Consider the following 19,048-nt stretch of genomic DNA (forward strand, 5'->3'; position numbering starts at 1 on the left):
GTATTTACTATTTTTAACACAGAAATCCATCCCTTCCAAAAGCACAGTGATATTCCTAAAAATGCAGGATACATAAGCGCCAGTATTCAGATTCTCTGTTTTCCAAGTAGGCCCTTACCACCTCTCCCTGCCAGCTTACATCCCAACAAAAATCTCTCTTAACATAGAGAGCACAATGGTCGTGAAAAATGAAGAAATGCTATTATAAATTACAACAACAGTAAACACATTGTATTTTGTCTGAAACCTTAATTAACATTAATTATTGTACTTCAATCTGAAATTAAATCTTTTCCCCATTTATTCATTGCACATATTTGTAGCATATACATCACCACGGTGTATGGATTCAGCTTGAACTCAATGGCACTACTCATTTGCTTAAAGTTAAGCTCATTCATAAATACTGGATTGGGACCATAACGCATCTGCCTTTTCTTTGCTATGCAGACCTTGCTATTTTCATTCATGCCTTTGTCACCTTCAGACTAGACTACTGTATTGTGTTGTATTTGGTGCTACAACTTAAATTTATTTATTATTATTTATTTAAATGTATTTGGTGCTACAACTTACTTGGATGTTGAAGGCAGGACAGCCCTGTAAAATAGAGTGCCTCGCTTTGAGCTTATTCAGACAGTTCTTTATGATCTGGGTTGAGTTTAAGGTGTTGATCTAGAAAACCTTACATATGCTTAGGACCTTTCTACCTGAGAGTCTGATTCCCTCTTCCTGACTTCTACCACAGCTGAGATCTGTGAAGACCACGGAGCTGGACCCACCTTGATATAAAAGAGGGAAGCTGATAGCAGGGTGTTTTCTCTGAGGGCTCCTATTTTAGTAATATGTTTGGGTCCAAAACAGCCTGACTCTGAGGACCTCCAGGGCACAGTGCAAGGCTCATCTTTTTTATGCAAGCTGCTGAAGAAGCAAATTTTGTCCAGGGGAGTATACAGGGAAAGCGTTGACATTGTTTTATTTCTGTGTTGAAGGGTATTCAGTATTATTATACATTATGACAGTTGCTGTAAGTTTTGTTTACACTGATCTCTTATAATTTTATATTATTGTCAAAGGCACCTGAGTGATGACATAGGTGCCTCTGGTCATTTTAGAAATGTAAATAAACAAAGTGCTATTTGAAGGGAAATAACAAACATTTTATTTTTCTACTTTTAATAGCAAATAGCAAGGACAAGAGTAACAAATGGTTAAGGTTTGGATTATATAATTTATCTGATAAACTACATAAACTTTTTTTTAAAATTGCTTTAAGTGTGGTGAATGAGTCTGGAATAGGGATTTTATAATCCTATAATAAAATCTGCATGTTAGTTCATGATTTTAGGATTATTTAATTTTTTGATCAAATGACTGCACTAGCTTCTTCATTTCTTAAGACCCTTGTTTCATCTAAGCACAAGGACCTTTGCACTACTGCGGAAGAGGGAAAGCAGTTACATCTTTACAAAAGCCATTGGACAAAATTAACCAAACATCTGGCTTTGGGCTGGGACTCTTCCACTAGACTACCAGTGCAAAAACAGTCCAACATTATTGTCTGAAAAAACAGACAAGTGCACTAATGGCCTATAGCTGCAGCCTTTACTAACACATTGCATCCATCACTGGCTGTCATAAGACATATCAATAACTGAATACTTGATAAGACTCTTTTGGTAACACAATTAGTTTATTATACCATATGTATAATATCATAAAAATATACAAAGGATTGAATTTGATTTTTATTTTGAATATTGCAGCTAAACTTCTATAGGGAGGGAGATGATCAAACACCCACAGAGTAGGAGGTGGGGAGATCTTTCACTTATGTAAAACTGCATTCAACAAACCAACTTTTGAAGGAATGAACTAACTTCTGCTGAGAGATTTTGCAAATGTCTGCAGATCTAATTTCTGTACTACAACTGATATTTAATTTAGTTTGTGGCTGTTACTTCATTAAACAAGCCAAAGCTTTTTTATTATTATTATTTTTAAACCAAAATATTTAAATTGTTTGAAAGAAGAATGTTATATGAAGTGCAATGTAATCAGAGTTTCCATTAACCCCCCAGTGGCATCCCTAATTTGAAAGAAAATGTACAGAAAAGGAAATTGGTGACTATTACAACCCGCATGTTTTGCCTTTAAAACAACTGTAGTTCAATACATACAGAGTAGCATAAATTACAAAGCAAAACTGAATACAACCATAAGACTATTACTACAAGAGATTATTGTCTCTGAATGAAGGTAAAGGCTACTGGCAATCAATACTGTACATCTTTTGCTGCCATATGAACTCTCATCACCCAACCTCTGTACTTTAAAGCAGAAATGCCTACCACACATGATACTACAGTGGAGTGCTTTTAGAAAGATGACACAAACAGCATTCACAACTGTGAAGACCGAATAGCTGAAATACATGTAGCAGCTTCTTTGTTAAAACAATGTACGTAGCATTGTGAAGTAATTCAGATGGACATTCCCCCCTTGTTCTCCTCTTGTATGCACTGACATCATAATGGAGCTTTCATGGTCTATTCACCATGGAATAACAGATGCAGCTTACAGGAGAGCCAGAACAAAAACTGTTTGTATAGGTTATAGAGAGAGACTACTGTGGTCTCCTCCTTGACCAAAAGGACAGGCTTCTAACCCTGGTAAGAGCACATGAGTTTCATTTTCTTCAGAGGTTTACCAGTTTTCGAAAAAAATACATCATTATAGCTTAGGAAGGGCAGTTTTTTATTATCTTTAGTTTTTTCAAATGTTCGCGGCCTTTAAATGCAGCATAATTAGCTAAGGCAATCTTAAGAATTCATGTAATTTTTAGCGATAACTCCAACACTTACAAAATAAAAATAACAGATATTGTTTTGCTTTTAAAACATATATGTTAACCAAGAGTTACACTTTTGTTCCTGTAGCTTTAGATATACAGTTAGGTGACCAAGTGATGGAAAGAGAATATAAAACAGGCCTATTTATTTTCTTCCAAATGTTCTTTGACATATGCTTGAAATAAAATTGCTATAGTTTTGAGAATGAAAATATAATATTTTTTCAGTTAGACTTATTTGTACTCTATTGATTCTTTGAAAAATACTTAGCACATAGGAAGAGGAAAAAGTACCAAAATCAGAAATTTAGACCAAGCTATTCTGTTTCTCATAATGTTCTATTGACATGAATCAGAATAACCCATGGCCGTGTCCTGCTTAGAATTTTCTTAAAAACATGTAACATGATTATACTTTTAAGAATTCACATTCTGTTCAAATTATTCTTGTATAATATCCTCATGTTATGGCGGAGATACAGTAGATGCATGCCCAGGCTGAAGCATGTTATAAATTTTAAAGCATCACATGAAAGAGATAAAGGCTTATGCAAATACAAAGAGTTAGATTAACTCATCTCCCAACAAGGTAATTCCATCTACAAAAGAAGGGAGAAGAGTGTTGCTGTGAAGCCCAGCGTATGCAGCCTGCTCTTCGGCAGCTTGCACAAATGGTGCTCCAGATGTATATCTGTTCAAGTCAGCCCAAGGCAACAATTTTGATCAATTCTAATGTGATAAAATGCTGCAGGGAAAGTGTGCAGAAACGTGTTTACGTCAGCCTTTAATTAAACTGTTGTTCACTTCCAAAGAACCTTAGGAAACACTAATGAGACATGAGTTTCAGCAATTTCCTCATCAAAGCAAAGACCCTCTCTTCTCAATCTGAAGCAGCCTGTCATCCAAGTAGCTCCCTGGATAAATGTCACATGGCACACCAATCGGCGAGCCACCTGTTAATAGAACTTTGCTGGAGTCAACTGGTGATCCGGGGCAAGTTCAAACATCCATCTGCCTGCTTTGGACACTTGCTCATTTTTCAGATAACGCACAGCAAGTTGTTAACTTTTCTATAATGCCGGTGGTGCAGAAGTGTGAAGAGATTATTAAGTAGAAATAGAGAATAAATAACATTAAATCTATTTAATCCAATTTATTCTCTATCACTTCTTATTCATAACTTTATATCATAGCTTAATTTAGCTAATCTTTCTTTGCAAGGTACACTCCTGTGGACAGCAACCTGTTAGAAATGTTTAGAACTCAGTTTTAGCATTGCCTTGAGAAATCCAGATAAGAACATCTTCACATTGTTGTTTGTGTACTTTACAGTGAAAGATATTAAATCAATCGCATTATTTTAAAAAATAGCAAAGATGCACCTTCATGCAGCCAGCAGGAGCCAGGGACTTTTGAAAATCTCAAGAGAGTTTAAATTCAGAGGACAGGGGTGCACAGGAGCCAATTACCTAGCTCAGTCTCCAACTCCCAGACATGGAAAGACAGCAAACCTGAAAGGAGTGTGGGGCAGCCCCACCCCGTAATCTTGCCACATAAGCACTTTCACATTTCCCCATCCACATCACCACCACCACCACACACATACACACACACGCGCGCGCGCGCGACCCTATCTTCCAGGCACCATTTTACAATCCCTGTAGCCCATTCAAGATTCCTCCCCTGTTGATTACAGGGAAGGGACATTTGCAGGAGATACTCCTAGTGTCAGATTGTGATCTCAGAATACATCCCTTCTACACTCCATTGGACCTGAGTCTCCACTGCTTGCACCTTGAGTCAAGTACACCTCTGCAAAACGGGTATAAAATCTTACCAGATCAGAATGGTTGTGTTTTATATCCACTGTGCACAGCTGAAAATGGCTACAAAATGTGTAAGTCAATGAAGAATCACCCCAATTGCGTTCAGTGGAATTACTTCTGATTTACACCAGCGTAAGAGCGCAGAATCAGGCTCCCAGCTTCTTTATAGGTTGGGTGTAATGACTACAAGCCTGATTTTCAGAAATGCTGAGTTCCTACTGACATCAATTGGAGTTGAAGGAGCTCAGAAATTCATCTCACCAGCACAAAAGTTCACTTCAAACATAAAAGATTAAAGTGGCTTCTTTCTTGCTACTTTTTTTTTAAGTCAAACAACTCCAAATAACTTGATGCATTGCTGGGATAGGTGTAGCAACTTTCAGTGTCAGCCAAACATAGGATCTTTCAAGGGGATTTTGGAGGTCTACAGATCAAGTTAAGATAGACAAATTTTGTACAACGGTTGTGGACTGCTTGTGTTTGAGAAGCAGCCTGGCTGGAAGTTTGAACAGAGCTACTCTGCCGAAATTTTAAAAATTGGTGCCAGATCTAATTTTGCTTCTCTGTCAATCTTAGCATAGATAGAAACTGTGTGCACATTTATAACTAAATGTAGACGAGAATAACTTAATATGCACACACTTATTACTCTTCCATCAGAGAATTAACCCACTTTCTCAGTCCAAATGCTTCTCATTAAATTAGAAGCAAGGGCCTTGGCTGAAATGGGCTTCTGGGTCAAGCCCAATGTTCTTACATCATCTCCCTCTCTTTGGTAACTGAATACATTTCACCCTGTAGAAATGTTTTCTAAACAATTTCATTTAAAAAAAATAGTATCTGTAGGGTGAAATGTATTCAAATACCAAAAAGTAGAGGATAAAGTAAAAACATTGGGTTTGATCTAAAGCCCATTGCAGCCAATGGGAATCTTTTAGATAGGAGACACAAATTATTCCTCCATTTCCCACTCATGTGCAAAGTCCTATAGTTCTGAATCTCATTATCAATCTGTTGTGCTTTCCAGTCTCCATATTTTGTTCTTACAATATTTGTATGTATAAGCGATTGTCAAATAAACCAGGTTTTTAGCTTCTGCACCATATATCCCTGTTATGCCTGCCTTGCCTGGAAGATCTGCTCTTGTAAGGAGGTACAGTATATCAACATTTTACAAAAATCCTACTCTGACGGGCAGTATATTTTGAGGCCTATCAGCCTTGACAATGTCTCCATTAATCAAAAAGCAGGGGGAAAGTAAAAATAAATTATTTTATTTGAGTGAGGCAAGCATGAAGGAAGGACTGCAGGAATGTGATATTTTACAGAGAATTTCAGTGCTGCTGTACACAGGGCTTACTCCAGTGCTCATATACACAGTATGTTTAAAGCTGTATCTATAATCCCTCATATTGCCCCAATACATCAAACTAGCACAAAATGCCATGGTATGAACAAGTATAGATGGATTTTTACTGTTATGGGTGGTCAATCACAAAGAAAAAAATGACCTAAATATCCTCTGATTTCAGCACAGTTTAATCTAATTTTTACTTGTAAAGCAATGCAGTATAGTTCCTGACATTTTGCTTAAATATGCACATTAACATTTGAAATGTATAATTTATTTTATTAACAACTATGTGTTAGTGCACACAGAGATTTGGATAAGCACCTTTTTAATTATTTAATTATTATTTAAATCTATTTTTTTTAATTTGGTTGAATTAAGACCAATGTTGTTTATTGTACAGGAAGAGGAAGACAAGGAAAACATTGCTCTCATTTTAAGTGTCGAGGAATAATATGAATAAAATCATATCTGTACATATATATTTTTAAAAATCCTTAAGACTATGACAGGACATACGGACTTAATCCCATAGCAGTTGTTTGATGGTGTCATGTGGCTTGTAAGTAATTAACTGCCATACTGAAAAAAGGATCTTTTTGTTTACATTTACATTTATTCCCCATGAAGATTACTTTGAAAGCATGGCAAGCTATGCTGCAAGAACAGTGTGTGATAATTCTGTATCTATTTCCTACAAATCTCCCTTCCTGAAGACTAGCACTCTGTTTTATCATCAGAAAGCAATAGCAAACTTAATGTTAATGGGATGGAATTACTTACTGTCACATTATAATTTAATTTATGATTTTGACTCATGAACAAGGCTGTGTCAGGTGGGGAACAAAGTCATTGTTCTAAATACAGTATATTTTACGATTATATCATTCCTTAGAGCAGTAATTTTAATCTCACTTTAAAAAAGTGGATACTAAACCCAAGCCCACAAATATTTATCATGTTGCTGTTACAAAAACATCTGTCGATAAAACAGTTTTACCAATATGCTGAAACCTCTCTGAAACTCAAACTACCCTATAACACCTTATTAAAACATAAAAAAACCCTCACATTATGAGAATGCAAATTATAGAAAGGGGACACTAGATATACATGGCAATTTTTTTCTTTTTTCTTTACTCTTCAGAAACACACTTGTCTATTCCATCATCCATCCATCATCCTTTAAGTGATTTTATTCCAATGGACAGGCAATGATAAAAAGCATCCTGGGAGGCTGTGGGAAAATCTAATTAAAAGACCCAAACAAATTGTACAGGACTTTAAGTATATTTTAGTCATTTATTAAATAATGGTATAGGTAAATCACTAACATTCATCATGACTCCAGGGAAAAGCTCTTGGCCACAGCATCTTATTAGTGCTAAGAATCCAAGAAACTTGGCCAATAAAATAAAATCAATATTGTAACCTTAACTGTAAGAGTCAAAAAGACACTGGAAGATTTCTAATTTAACCAGATTACAGATGAGTTTTGAGATAAGACAATTTGGGGAAAAGCTATTCATTTAGAAATATTCATGTCAAGACGTCTCAAGGTTTTTACTCTTAATATTATTATAATCCATATTTGTAGCAGTTTAGGATTATTTAACGGATGTGGTACATTAGAGGATTTATGGGAAAATCTGAGAAGTAGTTTGAAACACCAGTGAAATAAAATCATTAGACTTAGGTTGAATACAATTACAATTTGACAGCATGATGGTAGCATGATGATGGGAGAAAACGGCGACAAATGTAAGGAGATTGTTGGCCCCTTACTGAAAGTTAGTGGGGGATTTTGGTTGGCCCTCTCCCAGTACCAAAAGAAACTGGAAGGGTTAATGGGGAGGGACCAACTCTCCAGGGCAGCTCAATTGACAGGGCAAACAGGCCAATGAGGGACTCAGAAGCTTGGGGTCCCATCCTCCGGTGGAACTGCCTGAGCCAGAGCAGATTGAGCTAAGGAGAGAGCAACAGCCTGAGCTGAGCAGGGCAGCAGCAGCCAGAACCGGAGGAGTAACCCAGAGAGCAGAGCTGAGCTGCAGAGAGCAGCAGCCGCCAGAGGCAGCCTGGAACCGGGGGCTGGAGCAGTGTGGGGCCAAGTGTGGTGAGCAGCTGGGAAGAGCGAGGGGGGACCCTGGACAGCAAGGGCCCAGCACAGGGAGACGCCCCCAGACAAGTGGCCTTGCAGGCCGGACCTGGCGGTGGATTGCAACCCCAATGTGAGGGCCGACGCTGGGAAGAAGGGTTCCTGCCTCCTGGAGGCGTGTGACTACCGCCAGAGCAAGTGTCTGAAGCCTGGTATCACCGCAGCGCAGCCAGGGCCTGGGAAGGAGGCCTGGGATGTGTGCGGAACAGACTGTGAACTTTCCTTGCATTCCAGATACGGCTGGTTGTAGCGTCCCCATGCCCACACAGTAAGGTTACTTGTTCCTTTAACTTTTCCCATTTTTTCCTTATTTTTCATTAGTTGTTTAATCAATTGTATTTGCTTTGAACCATATGTAATGACCAGTGGGTCAGGAAGTGTTCAGTGCGGAGAGAGCACCCCAGAGTGGGGACAGCCTCGCCCCTGCCAAAGTGACCACAACAAGACCATGGGCTGAGTCTCGCAGGGATCCTGGACCCAGCCTTGTTGGGGTTACGAGGACTCTGCCACACTGGAGAGTGGAAGGGGAGCCCTTGAGGTCAAAAAGGCCTCTGGGTGAAGAGAGCTGGAATGAGGACTCAGATCCTTTTGCTAGCCAATTCCACCGGGATAGTGTATAAACCAGGAACATTCCCCACAGTCGCAGGGCCATTTCCCCACTTACACAAAGAATGAAAGTCATCTGTTCTGTGGAGTATGCTAAGTGCAAACAATTATAACCCAGATTCGGTTACTAAATGTTAAAAAAAAAAAAAGTAGCCAAGTCTAGGCATAAAATACATTTGGACTGAGCCTATAGTTCCCCCTCCCACAGGTGTACTGTTAATGAAGTAAGAAAAACATGCTATTCAGGAAAATATGACTCTCTTCAGGGGAGTGGGAGGGTGCACTGATTGCCAGTTCCTACAGAAGATGAAGGCATTCCACATCTCATAGGATCAGGGAGTTGTACCATTGACTTCAGTGGGACTAGACTTTCACCCTTAGCTGGTGAAACCCATTTGCATCTGTTGAGGATTTGACACCTGTGAGTGTACCCTATTTCTTTCTTCTGCTCACTGGTGAGTTTAAAGTTAACATAAAGATAAACTATAGCATGTTCTCACCTGACAATGGATCATATACTATGCTTGATGAATATGTGGAACTCTCATTGATGTTAATATGACACTGTGTTCGTATACTATTCATTATATTTTAATTTGTAATTGTCTTTTCAAAGTAACAAGTCTTTGAGAATTGTTTTACCTGTTCCGCTGAGCGCAGCTATCAAAACTCAAAAGGTAAGAAGCACTTTTCACCCTAATTAAACTATTGCTGAACCTACTGCTAGCATCTGCAATTACGTTTACAAGAGACATTCCTTATAAAACTTACACTAAGGAAGTCCAAAGCAAATCAGATCCAAACTTACTTTAATGCTGGATTAAGTGTCATACGAGGAATGTTGATGTTGAAAAATTAGACATACTGCTTGAATATTAAACATTATCTATTTTTGCTTCTTAAGCCAATAGGGAAGTAGGTCAGAAACTGGTTTATAGTCTCTCACACAAAACTTCTATGCTACTGCTATTATCACCATGATGCCAGTTTTCAGCATGATGGCTGCCAACAGACTCAGAAAGGTCAACTGCAATTAAGAACTTTGATTTAAAATACATTTCAAAGCTTATTCATGATGAAAAGGACTTCTTACCTTAAGACTGTAGTTAACAGTTTCTTAACCATTTGAGGTTAAGAAAATGAATAGTTTTCTTTCAGTGTCAGTGTCTGACTTTGTTGCACAAAATACACTTAAAAGTAACACAGAAAATCAAGATATATGCATAAGAAATACATACATTTATTAAAGAGAACTTTGAGCTATTAAAAAGGAAATACAAAATTGGATCTAAACAAAATTCACTAGCAGGATATAAATCAGCATAAAAACATTCTTTGACATACAAAGATTTTAGGAATTTAGATTGAACTGAAGACACAGAAACATTTAACAGATATTCATCAAGATTAACCTTATAAGATGAATGCATCTGTCAGATGGAGACTATGTATTTCTAAAGCATATGCTTTAGCCTTCTGTAGGTGCACCAGGAGTTGGAAGTATTCTTGAACTCTGTCCAATATAGGCCACCAGGTAACCTAGGTGATCTGTTATAGTTCTCAATTCCTGGACAGCATTAATTACTTCCTCTTTCAATTCCCTCACTTCAGAAATTAAAATGTCAATTTTAGATAGTCCATGAGAAGAGGGCCCAAGAAGGAAAGTGCCATCAGGAAGGGGCCCAATAGGGAAGGAGTGTCCAGTGGATGGGAAAAAAGCAAGAGGGGACAAGTGTCCAGAAGAGGGATATCCAACAAAGGGGGCTTGGGCCTGAGAAGAGGAGCATCCAATAGCTGCTGGGCGGTCAACCGGTGAAGAGAGTCCAGCTGTTTCTGTTTTAATGGTATGTTGGCATCTTGATTCTTGACTGTTGGCAGATGTGGGTGAAGTGTGAGAGAGTGAACATGATGAAGAAACTGTAAAATTAAAATTTATTTCATTGTACATTGACTTTCAGTATTTTTGAACATCTGACTTCTGCAGAATTCCACATAAATCTCTAATTGTATTTCTTAGTTATGATATGTATCATTTATAAATGTAGGTTATATATATTTACTTTAAACAATGTTGTAATACTATGATAAAAATACATTTAAAGTATGACTTTACTTGATTTTTTTGCTATTATATTAATATACTTTGCTTTCAAAATCTAGCTTACTAAAGTCATACATGTATATATAATGTACTCTTCTTAAGTTATTCTGGTCTGATTTCATTTAAAAAAAATACTCAGTTACTTACCAGACAATGAATCAAGGGTTTCTCCACCAGTTCTTTGTTTATCTTAAAAAAAAATGAACTGGGGTCTTCTTAAGCCATGCCACTTTCCCTGTATAACGACGGGTGACAGCCTGTTTGTCATGTTTTAAGAATTCTCTTTTCCAAATGTAAGGGGAGTTTTCCACATAAAATTTTATTTGCTAAGAATTTCACAAAAATCTGCTATTGCATTTATGCATCAATTTCACTGAAATGTTATTTCTGCATCATAGAAAATCAAAGTTTTGTCTTAACACAAACAGATATTCAGAGTTCATCAAGGTTAGCCAGATAGAAAATGAGTAATTGTTAGACTTTATAGTGTAAAGGCATATTATTTTAAACCAAATATACATTTCCAATTGGTAGATGCGCACTTAGGCTTGATTCAAAGTCCACTAAAGTCAATGAGAGACAATCAACTGACGAGTAGTAATTTGCAAAAGTTCATATCTAATATGGACTTGGTATTTCACATTCCTTAAAGGTTATATTTCAAAAGGTAATACAAAAAATAGTTAGGTCTTGTAAAGGAATCTTAATCCATATATCTCTAAGACTTCATACAGGAAAGTGAGTATAATTATTATAATCTTATAGATGGGGAAACTGAGGCACAGAACACTTACGTGACTTTCCCAAGGTCACACAACAGAAATAGATCCTGAGCTCCTTAATTTCAATACAGGGTCTGATCCATTCCAGTATGCTGCTTCTTAATGGATCACAACTTATGACTTCTTATGCTTCTTATGACTAATGACCACATTTTAGAAAAGATCTTTGCAGTCAGAACTGCATCCCAATTATTTGGGAAATCTACTGTAGCTTTTAGAAGTGTTGTATTCATTTTGGTAAGATCACATGAAGAGTACTGTACCTCATATTTTGTATGTCAAAGCAAATGTAACACTAATTATATGATCTTCCTTCAATAGTTAACTGTATGTATTTTTCAAAAGAAGACAAAGCTTCCGGTCCGGTCCATTAAAATAATTAAGAAATCATTTCCTTTTTTAAAGGAAATTTTTCAGAATCTGTTCCTCATACTCCTGTGGTACCACATATTTCTCTAGCATTCCCAAACATTCCTAAGACAACTGAAGTAAACCACCAAGACAGCACAATGATTGCACAATGAGAAATAATGACAGGCTCGCTCTCTTTCAAAAATGTTTATAATCTGGCTTCATCAAATATAAAAAGGAAACTAATTTTGAAATCTAACTTTGGTCAAAGAAAATGACTACATTTTTGCACAACAAATCCACAGTCTCTATTTACATTTTGGAGCAATTGTCTGATGGCAAGGAAAGACTATGTTTAGAACAAGGGCATGTACAATAATGCATTCAACGTAAAAAATTAAATACGGAATGACTGGCCATTGTTTTGATCAACCCAGAGCCTCTTTGATTTGATTTTTGTTTGTTTGTTTTGGTTTAGCTTACTTATTTCTGTTCTTCCTTATATTTCCCTACATTTCACTCTCCCAGAAGATACAAACATCTTTAATATCATATCAAAGTCTCTTCAGAAATAGTGTAAGGAAAGGAGTTGATAATAGTAGTTTGCTTATACAGGAAGCTCTGTAACTGTAAAAGCAGAAGCTTTGTGTTTTACTAATAACGAGTGCAGTGTGGGATGATGAGTATTTCATTGTAGTTTGGTGAAATTTTACTCTTTTTCCCCTCACAGTTTCACAGTCAGTACACATCCTAGCCAAACTGTAAATCCTCGTATTCCTCCCCATTTTCATGATGCATGCTTACACATTACTGAACTTGTGCAAACAGTGAGGATTATAATGGAGTCATTTGCACTGTGGCTTTTGTCCATGTCCAACTGCCTCATAGTATGTACCGTGCATGGGGAATAAGAAAAAGTCATCCAAACGTCTGCACACCAAACATGACTGACAACGCACTAAGTGTTAACACACTATGTATTTATATTGTACGCACTTCAAGGAGCGTTGGGCACCTCACTCCCCTTAACACTTTGAATAAAATACTTAAGCTAGGAACTCCAAACTTGGTTCAGCACTAGGGTTTTGTCACCATTGCCACCTCCATACCCTTAGTGTTGTCCCCTTGTGGCTGCTCTGCAAACAATAACACAGCAAGATAGAAATATTTTATGTTAAAGAGATCTATCAGCTCAGTTTCTGGAATCCACGATTGTCTTGGAGGAGGGCTTAAACAAGATCACTGCAGGCTTAACTACTTCCCACAGGAAGCTTCAAACACTGAAAATGTCTCATAACTAAGTACACAGAAAATTGGGTCCATTTCGGGACACAAGTTACAGAACTGAGTCCATGAAGTTTGAAATAGAGCAGATGAAACCCCCTTTAAAGTGAAATCAATAATGCTGTGATCTAAATTTTATCTCTGATTGTTTCTACTATTGATCTTACAGAAAAAGTGAAAATTACATTAAAATGAAAGAAAGGCTACTTACCAGCATATGTAGTACCTCTACATATTCGCACTTGTAGGATGTGGACACTTCATAAATGTAGGATGATTCACATTTCTGGTGCTGATGAGCTTTGGGAACCTTCTAGAAAAGCAGTGCCTGTTGGGACTGTCTGAGCATCCCCTAATGACACTGGATGGTCAAAGCCGTTTAAAAAGCACCATGTGATTCTCCAACTTCCTTGTTTTTTTCCACTAAACCCCAGAATATTATGAGAACAGAACTCCATGGAAGCCAGGAAAGTGTTCCTTCTTCCTTTATAATGGCACTGAGTTCTTTCACACAGAACCCTCACTGAGCTCTGTCTCCTCTTTCCTCTGCCTTTGAGCATAAAGGTGAGTAGAGTCACCACAAATGCCAGGCCCTGAGTGGACCTCCAGGCTTGGTACTGATAGGTGAGAGGCTTGGAATGAGGATCTCGGGGTGGCAAGATGGGGTGGAGAATGGAGCAATCTCTCCTGGCCACAAACGCCAGTTCCTGGTGGGAGCAGGTACCATCAGAGGCGGTAGCACTCACCAACTTACGTTATGTCTACACAGCAAAGAAAAAAACAGCAGCTGGCCGGTGCCAGCCGACTCGGGCTCGCGGGGCTTGGGCTGTAGGGCTGTTTCGCTGCTGTGTAGACTGCCAGAATCAGGCTGCAGTGGGACCGTTTCACCCTGCAGGGTCCTAGAGCCCAAGCTCCAGCCCGAGCGTGGAAGCCTACCAAACAATGAAATAGCGCCGCAGCCCAAGCCAGAGTTGGATGGCACAGGCCAGCTGTGGGTTTTTCTTTGTTGTGTAGACATACCCTTAGATGAGAGACAGTTTTCTCAGTTCTAGGATAGCCTTAGAACCAGACATGGTACATTCCTCTGATCTGGAGCCAAACACAGGCCAGGCACAAGAGGCTTCCGCTTCCCTACGTTAGAGGACTTCAAAACAGAGGCTCACTTTGCCGCAGAGGACTGCATTCTTCAAATGGGAATATGCAGGGCTATTTTGAAGAGGAACACTAGACCATTTTCCCTAGTCACGTGGTCAATTTAGGTATAGAATGAAAAAAAGACGTGCAGGATACAATTATGTCTCTCAGAAACAATGGTAACAAAAGGCAGTCATGGCAAAAAAGAAGTAACAATGGCCTACTCTGTCCCTCCCCAGGAATGGGGGCCTGTCCTCAAGACAGATCAGAAGGCCTCTGTCTCATAAGGTCTCTGTCTAAGGAAATCCCAAAGTGTGCCAGTCCTTTTGGACCTGTGGTGTAAAGGGATAACATGCCAAAAAACGATCTAGTGAATGGTTCTCCATGAGGAAATGTGAATGCAGATTTGAAAAGGCATGTGGCATAAGATATACCGTTCAAGCCTAATCTTTCTTTTTGAGGGTCCTTGGGGTTGGATTAGGTACAGTACCATGGAACTGAAACTTGAAACAATCCAGGAATCTAACTACACGAAAGTATAGAAATGAAGTAAATGTTCTTTGGGAAACTACCCAAAACAGTCTTAACAACAGTAAAACTACTAATGCTACTAAAAACACAGGGAAGTCTGGTCAAAAAATCAAACCAAAATTCTATGCACAGAGCAAAGGTCCCTACATCTGCAGTTACCTGTCGAAAGAAAGGAACTGAGGGGGTTGGAGACTATACAGCTCAAATCCAAACTCTGGTGCTGCAGAGTCGGGGCTTATGCAGTCCAATAGGCACTGAGTTTCTAGAAAGTTCTTGAGGCTCACTTTGTCGCAAAGGACTGCATTCTTCAAGTGGGAATATACAGGGCTACTTTGAAGAGGAATATAGACCATTTTCCCTACTCATGTGGTCAATTTATGTATCGAATGAAAAAAAAGATGTGCAGGATACAATAATGTCCCTCATAAACAGGGGTAACAAAAGGCAGTCATGGTAAAACAGCAATAACAAAATAAAGCTACTAACATAGGGCTGGGCTGTGCATCCTTTTTGAGACTGCAAAACAAGTCTATTGCCCTTCCTGTCATCAGTCTGGGTACGCAAAGTCACAGGCTAAATACATACATTGCATATGTGTTCATTTTTTAAAAATTCAGCAGTAAATGCTGAAAATAAGAAAACACCCTACACTAATGACTGGAGGGGCAGGGGAGAGAATAGCAACAAAACCAAAACAGAACACGGAAAAAAACCCAAACCATTGCTCTCTAGAAACCAATCTGAAAAAGAGAAATCAATCCCTCATTAACAAAAAAGCAGAAATATGACACTCAAAGATGAGAACAATCAAGAATTCCTCCCATCCCAACGGCAGACAATAAAAATACAGAGTTTAAAAAAAAAATTAAATGAGGGCAGGGAGGGACAATTAAAATAAAGAGAGACAACAAAACAATGCAAAGGGGAAATGCAACTAAATTAATTACTTAACACTCACCACCACAATACCTCCACCCAGACATAGACATACACACACATACAGAGATTGGAAAAATTCTAAATGCAATGCCCCCCCCCCCCACACACACACAAATAAATAAATAAATAAATAAATAAAATAGATAAACAAATAAAAGCACACCAAACAGCCAGTCAGAAATGGAGAGGTTGGAGTGGACTGATGGGCAAAGGACTGAGGTAGAGGGAGCTAAATATCAGGAGTGGGAGCTAAAGAAGGAATTACATGTCTGGCTCTTTATTCTGACTTTACAAGCTGTGCTCCATAGTGCATGGATGTGTCTGAAGAACTGCACAGGGCTGACAAGCATCAAGCATAGAATCCTTTGAACAACATGATGAATAAAACATTTACAATCCATATACTGGGAATATCATAACACATGACACATGGGAGGGATTTCTATCTTGGCATTAATGTGAAGACCAAGGTGACAACAGTTAACAAATATATTAAATTCGCTCCATGGTCAGTTATTTCCCTCTCTAACAAAATACTATCATTGGGATCTAGTACCCTGACAAAATATTGCAACACATATCAGAATACAAAGACACTAATGCTACATCAGAATTCGTTAGCATGGACCCTGAGCTCAAACAGAATTCCATAAAAGATAATGGGACTGTGCCCAGATACAAGGGTCTGCCTTAATGCAGAATCCCAGTGCAGAAACTGAGCCTTAGTAACGTAATATTGGCCCAACCAAAGTGTGGCAACACTTCAGTTTTACTCAGCTAAAAACTAAAGATAATGTTCAAATCCTGTTGGAATGGAGTTATTACGTTTCACACCGTGTACACAATATAAATTAGGTTTTCAAAGAATACTTCATGTGTAATAAATGTTTTCATAATAATAATAATACAATTGACTGTGTGGAAAAATGATGATTATGTGATTGTTCATGATACTTGATTTAGGGTTTTTTAAAGATACATTTGTTTAGAAACACTCAAAAAAATTGTTGTAAAGAACAGCTAAGATTTATTCCCGCCCCCTTTTTAAGTGTCATCATATTGCAATTATGCAAACGGAGAGTGGAAAATCTATATTTCTGGCGTATGTTTGAACCCTTTGGCGTAAAATGGTCCTCATGTTACTCACCTTGATCTCTTTCATGCCATGTCCGACTCCCAGCAGCTGGTGAATTTGGAGAGGGGTAAAAGTCTCCGGTTGGGCTTGGCTCCATATTTTCATCTATGGAAATAGTTTTGGGTCTCTTGCTGTTGAAATAACAAAGGTGTTGGTAGTAAGACTTACATGCCGTTAGCATTGGTACTGCAGAGGCTATAAGGATGTAAGCAATTTTTTCAACACTGAGAGCAATTAAAAGAAAAACCATGAAAACAAATGTTAAGCCTGACCTCAAGCATAGGTCACACAGGTGTGTTCTTAAACAATGGTGTGTGCATTGTAGAAAAATATTTACATTATATAGTTGGCATGTGAGCATAATACACAAAAAACCCACTATGGGGAGAATTTTCAATCTCTGCACTTTCTAAGTCTGGCGGCATTTAAGACCGTGGCCAAACATCAAAAACCTGCAACCTGCTGTAAAAGGGTCACGTCACTAGAATGTTAAATTCTATATATAATTCATTTCAGGCAAAGAAAAGTAATGGAGGAGTGTTTCTGCACCCCAGATAAGGTCAGCCAGGTAAAACTTCAACAGCTCAGAATATGCTAGTAGAAGGAAAGCTTACTTTACCCACCCCACCAGTTCAGTGTACCGAGTTACTTTTCAGTGAGGCCTGCCCTGAAACACAGTCTTTTAATTTTTCATTTGTTTAATTTAAAATGAAAGGTCTGCATTTCAAACTCCATCATTCAAAGAAATTCACTTCACTTCAATCTAGTCAGAGAAGACAAGTTTCTTCTTATCAACGCATTCTGAAACTTCTCAGAATAAGCAAATTTCCAAAGGAAGATGGGAAACCAGGTATGAAGGTTGGATAATATTTTGACAATACTGTGAAATAATAATAACCTTGTCGGTAATTATTTCATCCACAGAGCTATAACTGTTCTGCCTGAGTCAGTCAGTAGTGTTAAATGTACCCCTTCTTCCTGCAAGTGTAAAATCTCTGTGTATAACTGAGCAGTTTTAAAACACATTTCTGTTCTTCTAATAGACCACTAGAATGTGGCTTCCTCTTTTAGACTACTAGAAAGTAGTTTCAAAAACTAGAGTGGAGTGGTATCATTTGTAACACTCTTCCCATTTACAGGAAGATATTCTTACACCATGAGTTTATTATCTACATATAATTTATAAAAATATACATACTCAAATTTATAAAAGCAACAAGAGCTTATACAATATTACACTTTCTTTACAATATTATTGAATTGCTTTTCCCATATCATGAACCCTGACTTCACATATCCAGACAACCAATATTTTTGCCAAACACTAATATTTACTCTTTTAAGAATATATTTACCTGCTTGGTGGAGAGGACAGTGACCTCTGTAGATTTACACCCGAATTCATATCATGGTAGTATGGCTGGCTCGGAAGCTCTCCAATCGGGAAGTTCACTCCAGTTCCCTGGGTAATAGGCGCTGAAGAATACATTATTAAGAAGAGTCTAAACTAATCTCTAAATTTTTGACCATTCTTTCAATTTTAACATTTAAAAAATCTTGACATTATTAAATGTATAACTAGTTTTCTGCCTATTGAAGAAATCAAGTACAGTCAAGTTCTGTTCGTGTTTACATACCTTAAAAACAAATTAACTGCTCCCTCTGCCTTCCCCCCAAAAAAATTTCTGAACATATATGCAGTTTTATTACTGTATATTATTGTTTTATCATAGATAATGTGGAAATCATGAATGGGAAAAAGTGAGAAAGATGGAGATACAAAACTGAACATGTTGTAAAAGGGCGTGAACTAGATGACCAGACACCAAATGTGAAAAACTGGGACTGGGGGTAGAGGGTAATTGGAGCCTATATAAGAAAAAGACCCAAAAATTGGGACTGTCCCTATAAAATTGGGACATCTGGTCACCCTAGCATGAACATCCCTGGTCGCCTATTCATGCCAGAAATAGCTTTATACGGAGAGAGCATTGCACTGGTA

The 19,048-nt window shown here is 38.0% G+C and overlaps 1 protein-coding gene across 7 annotated transcripts in view; it reads right to left on the minus strand.

Moving 5' to 3' along the window:
• NFIB (nuclear factor I B) overlaps window positions 1-19,048 on the minus strand; it is a 220,841-nt gene that overhangs the window by 53,114 nt on the left and 148,679 nt on the right. For 6 of the 7 annotated variants that reach the window (XM_084627865.1, XM_084627864.1, XM_084627870.1 and 3 more), the window contains exons 5-6: window positions 18,402-18,522; window positions 17,059-17,177 (exon numbers count right to left, since the gene is read on the minus strand). In XM_084627865.1, the coding sequence (XP_084483991.1) occupies window positions 17,059-17,177; window positions 18,402-18,522 (240 nt within the window). Of the gene's footprint in view, window positions 1-10,096; window positions 10,707-17,058; window positions 17,178-18,401; window positions 18,523-19,048 lie in introns of those variants that run through there. The other variant, XM_084627869.1, reaches the window with a different exon arrangement.

The sequence above is a fragment of the Lepidochelys olivacea genome (genome assembly GCF_965140295.1).
Source record: "Lepidochelys olivacea isolate rLepOli2 genome assembly, chromosome: 5".
NCBI classification, from domain to species: Eukaryota; Metazoa; Chordata; order Testudines; family Cheloniidae; genus Lepidochelys; species Lepidochelys olivacea.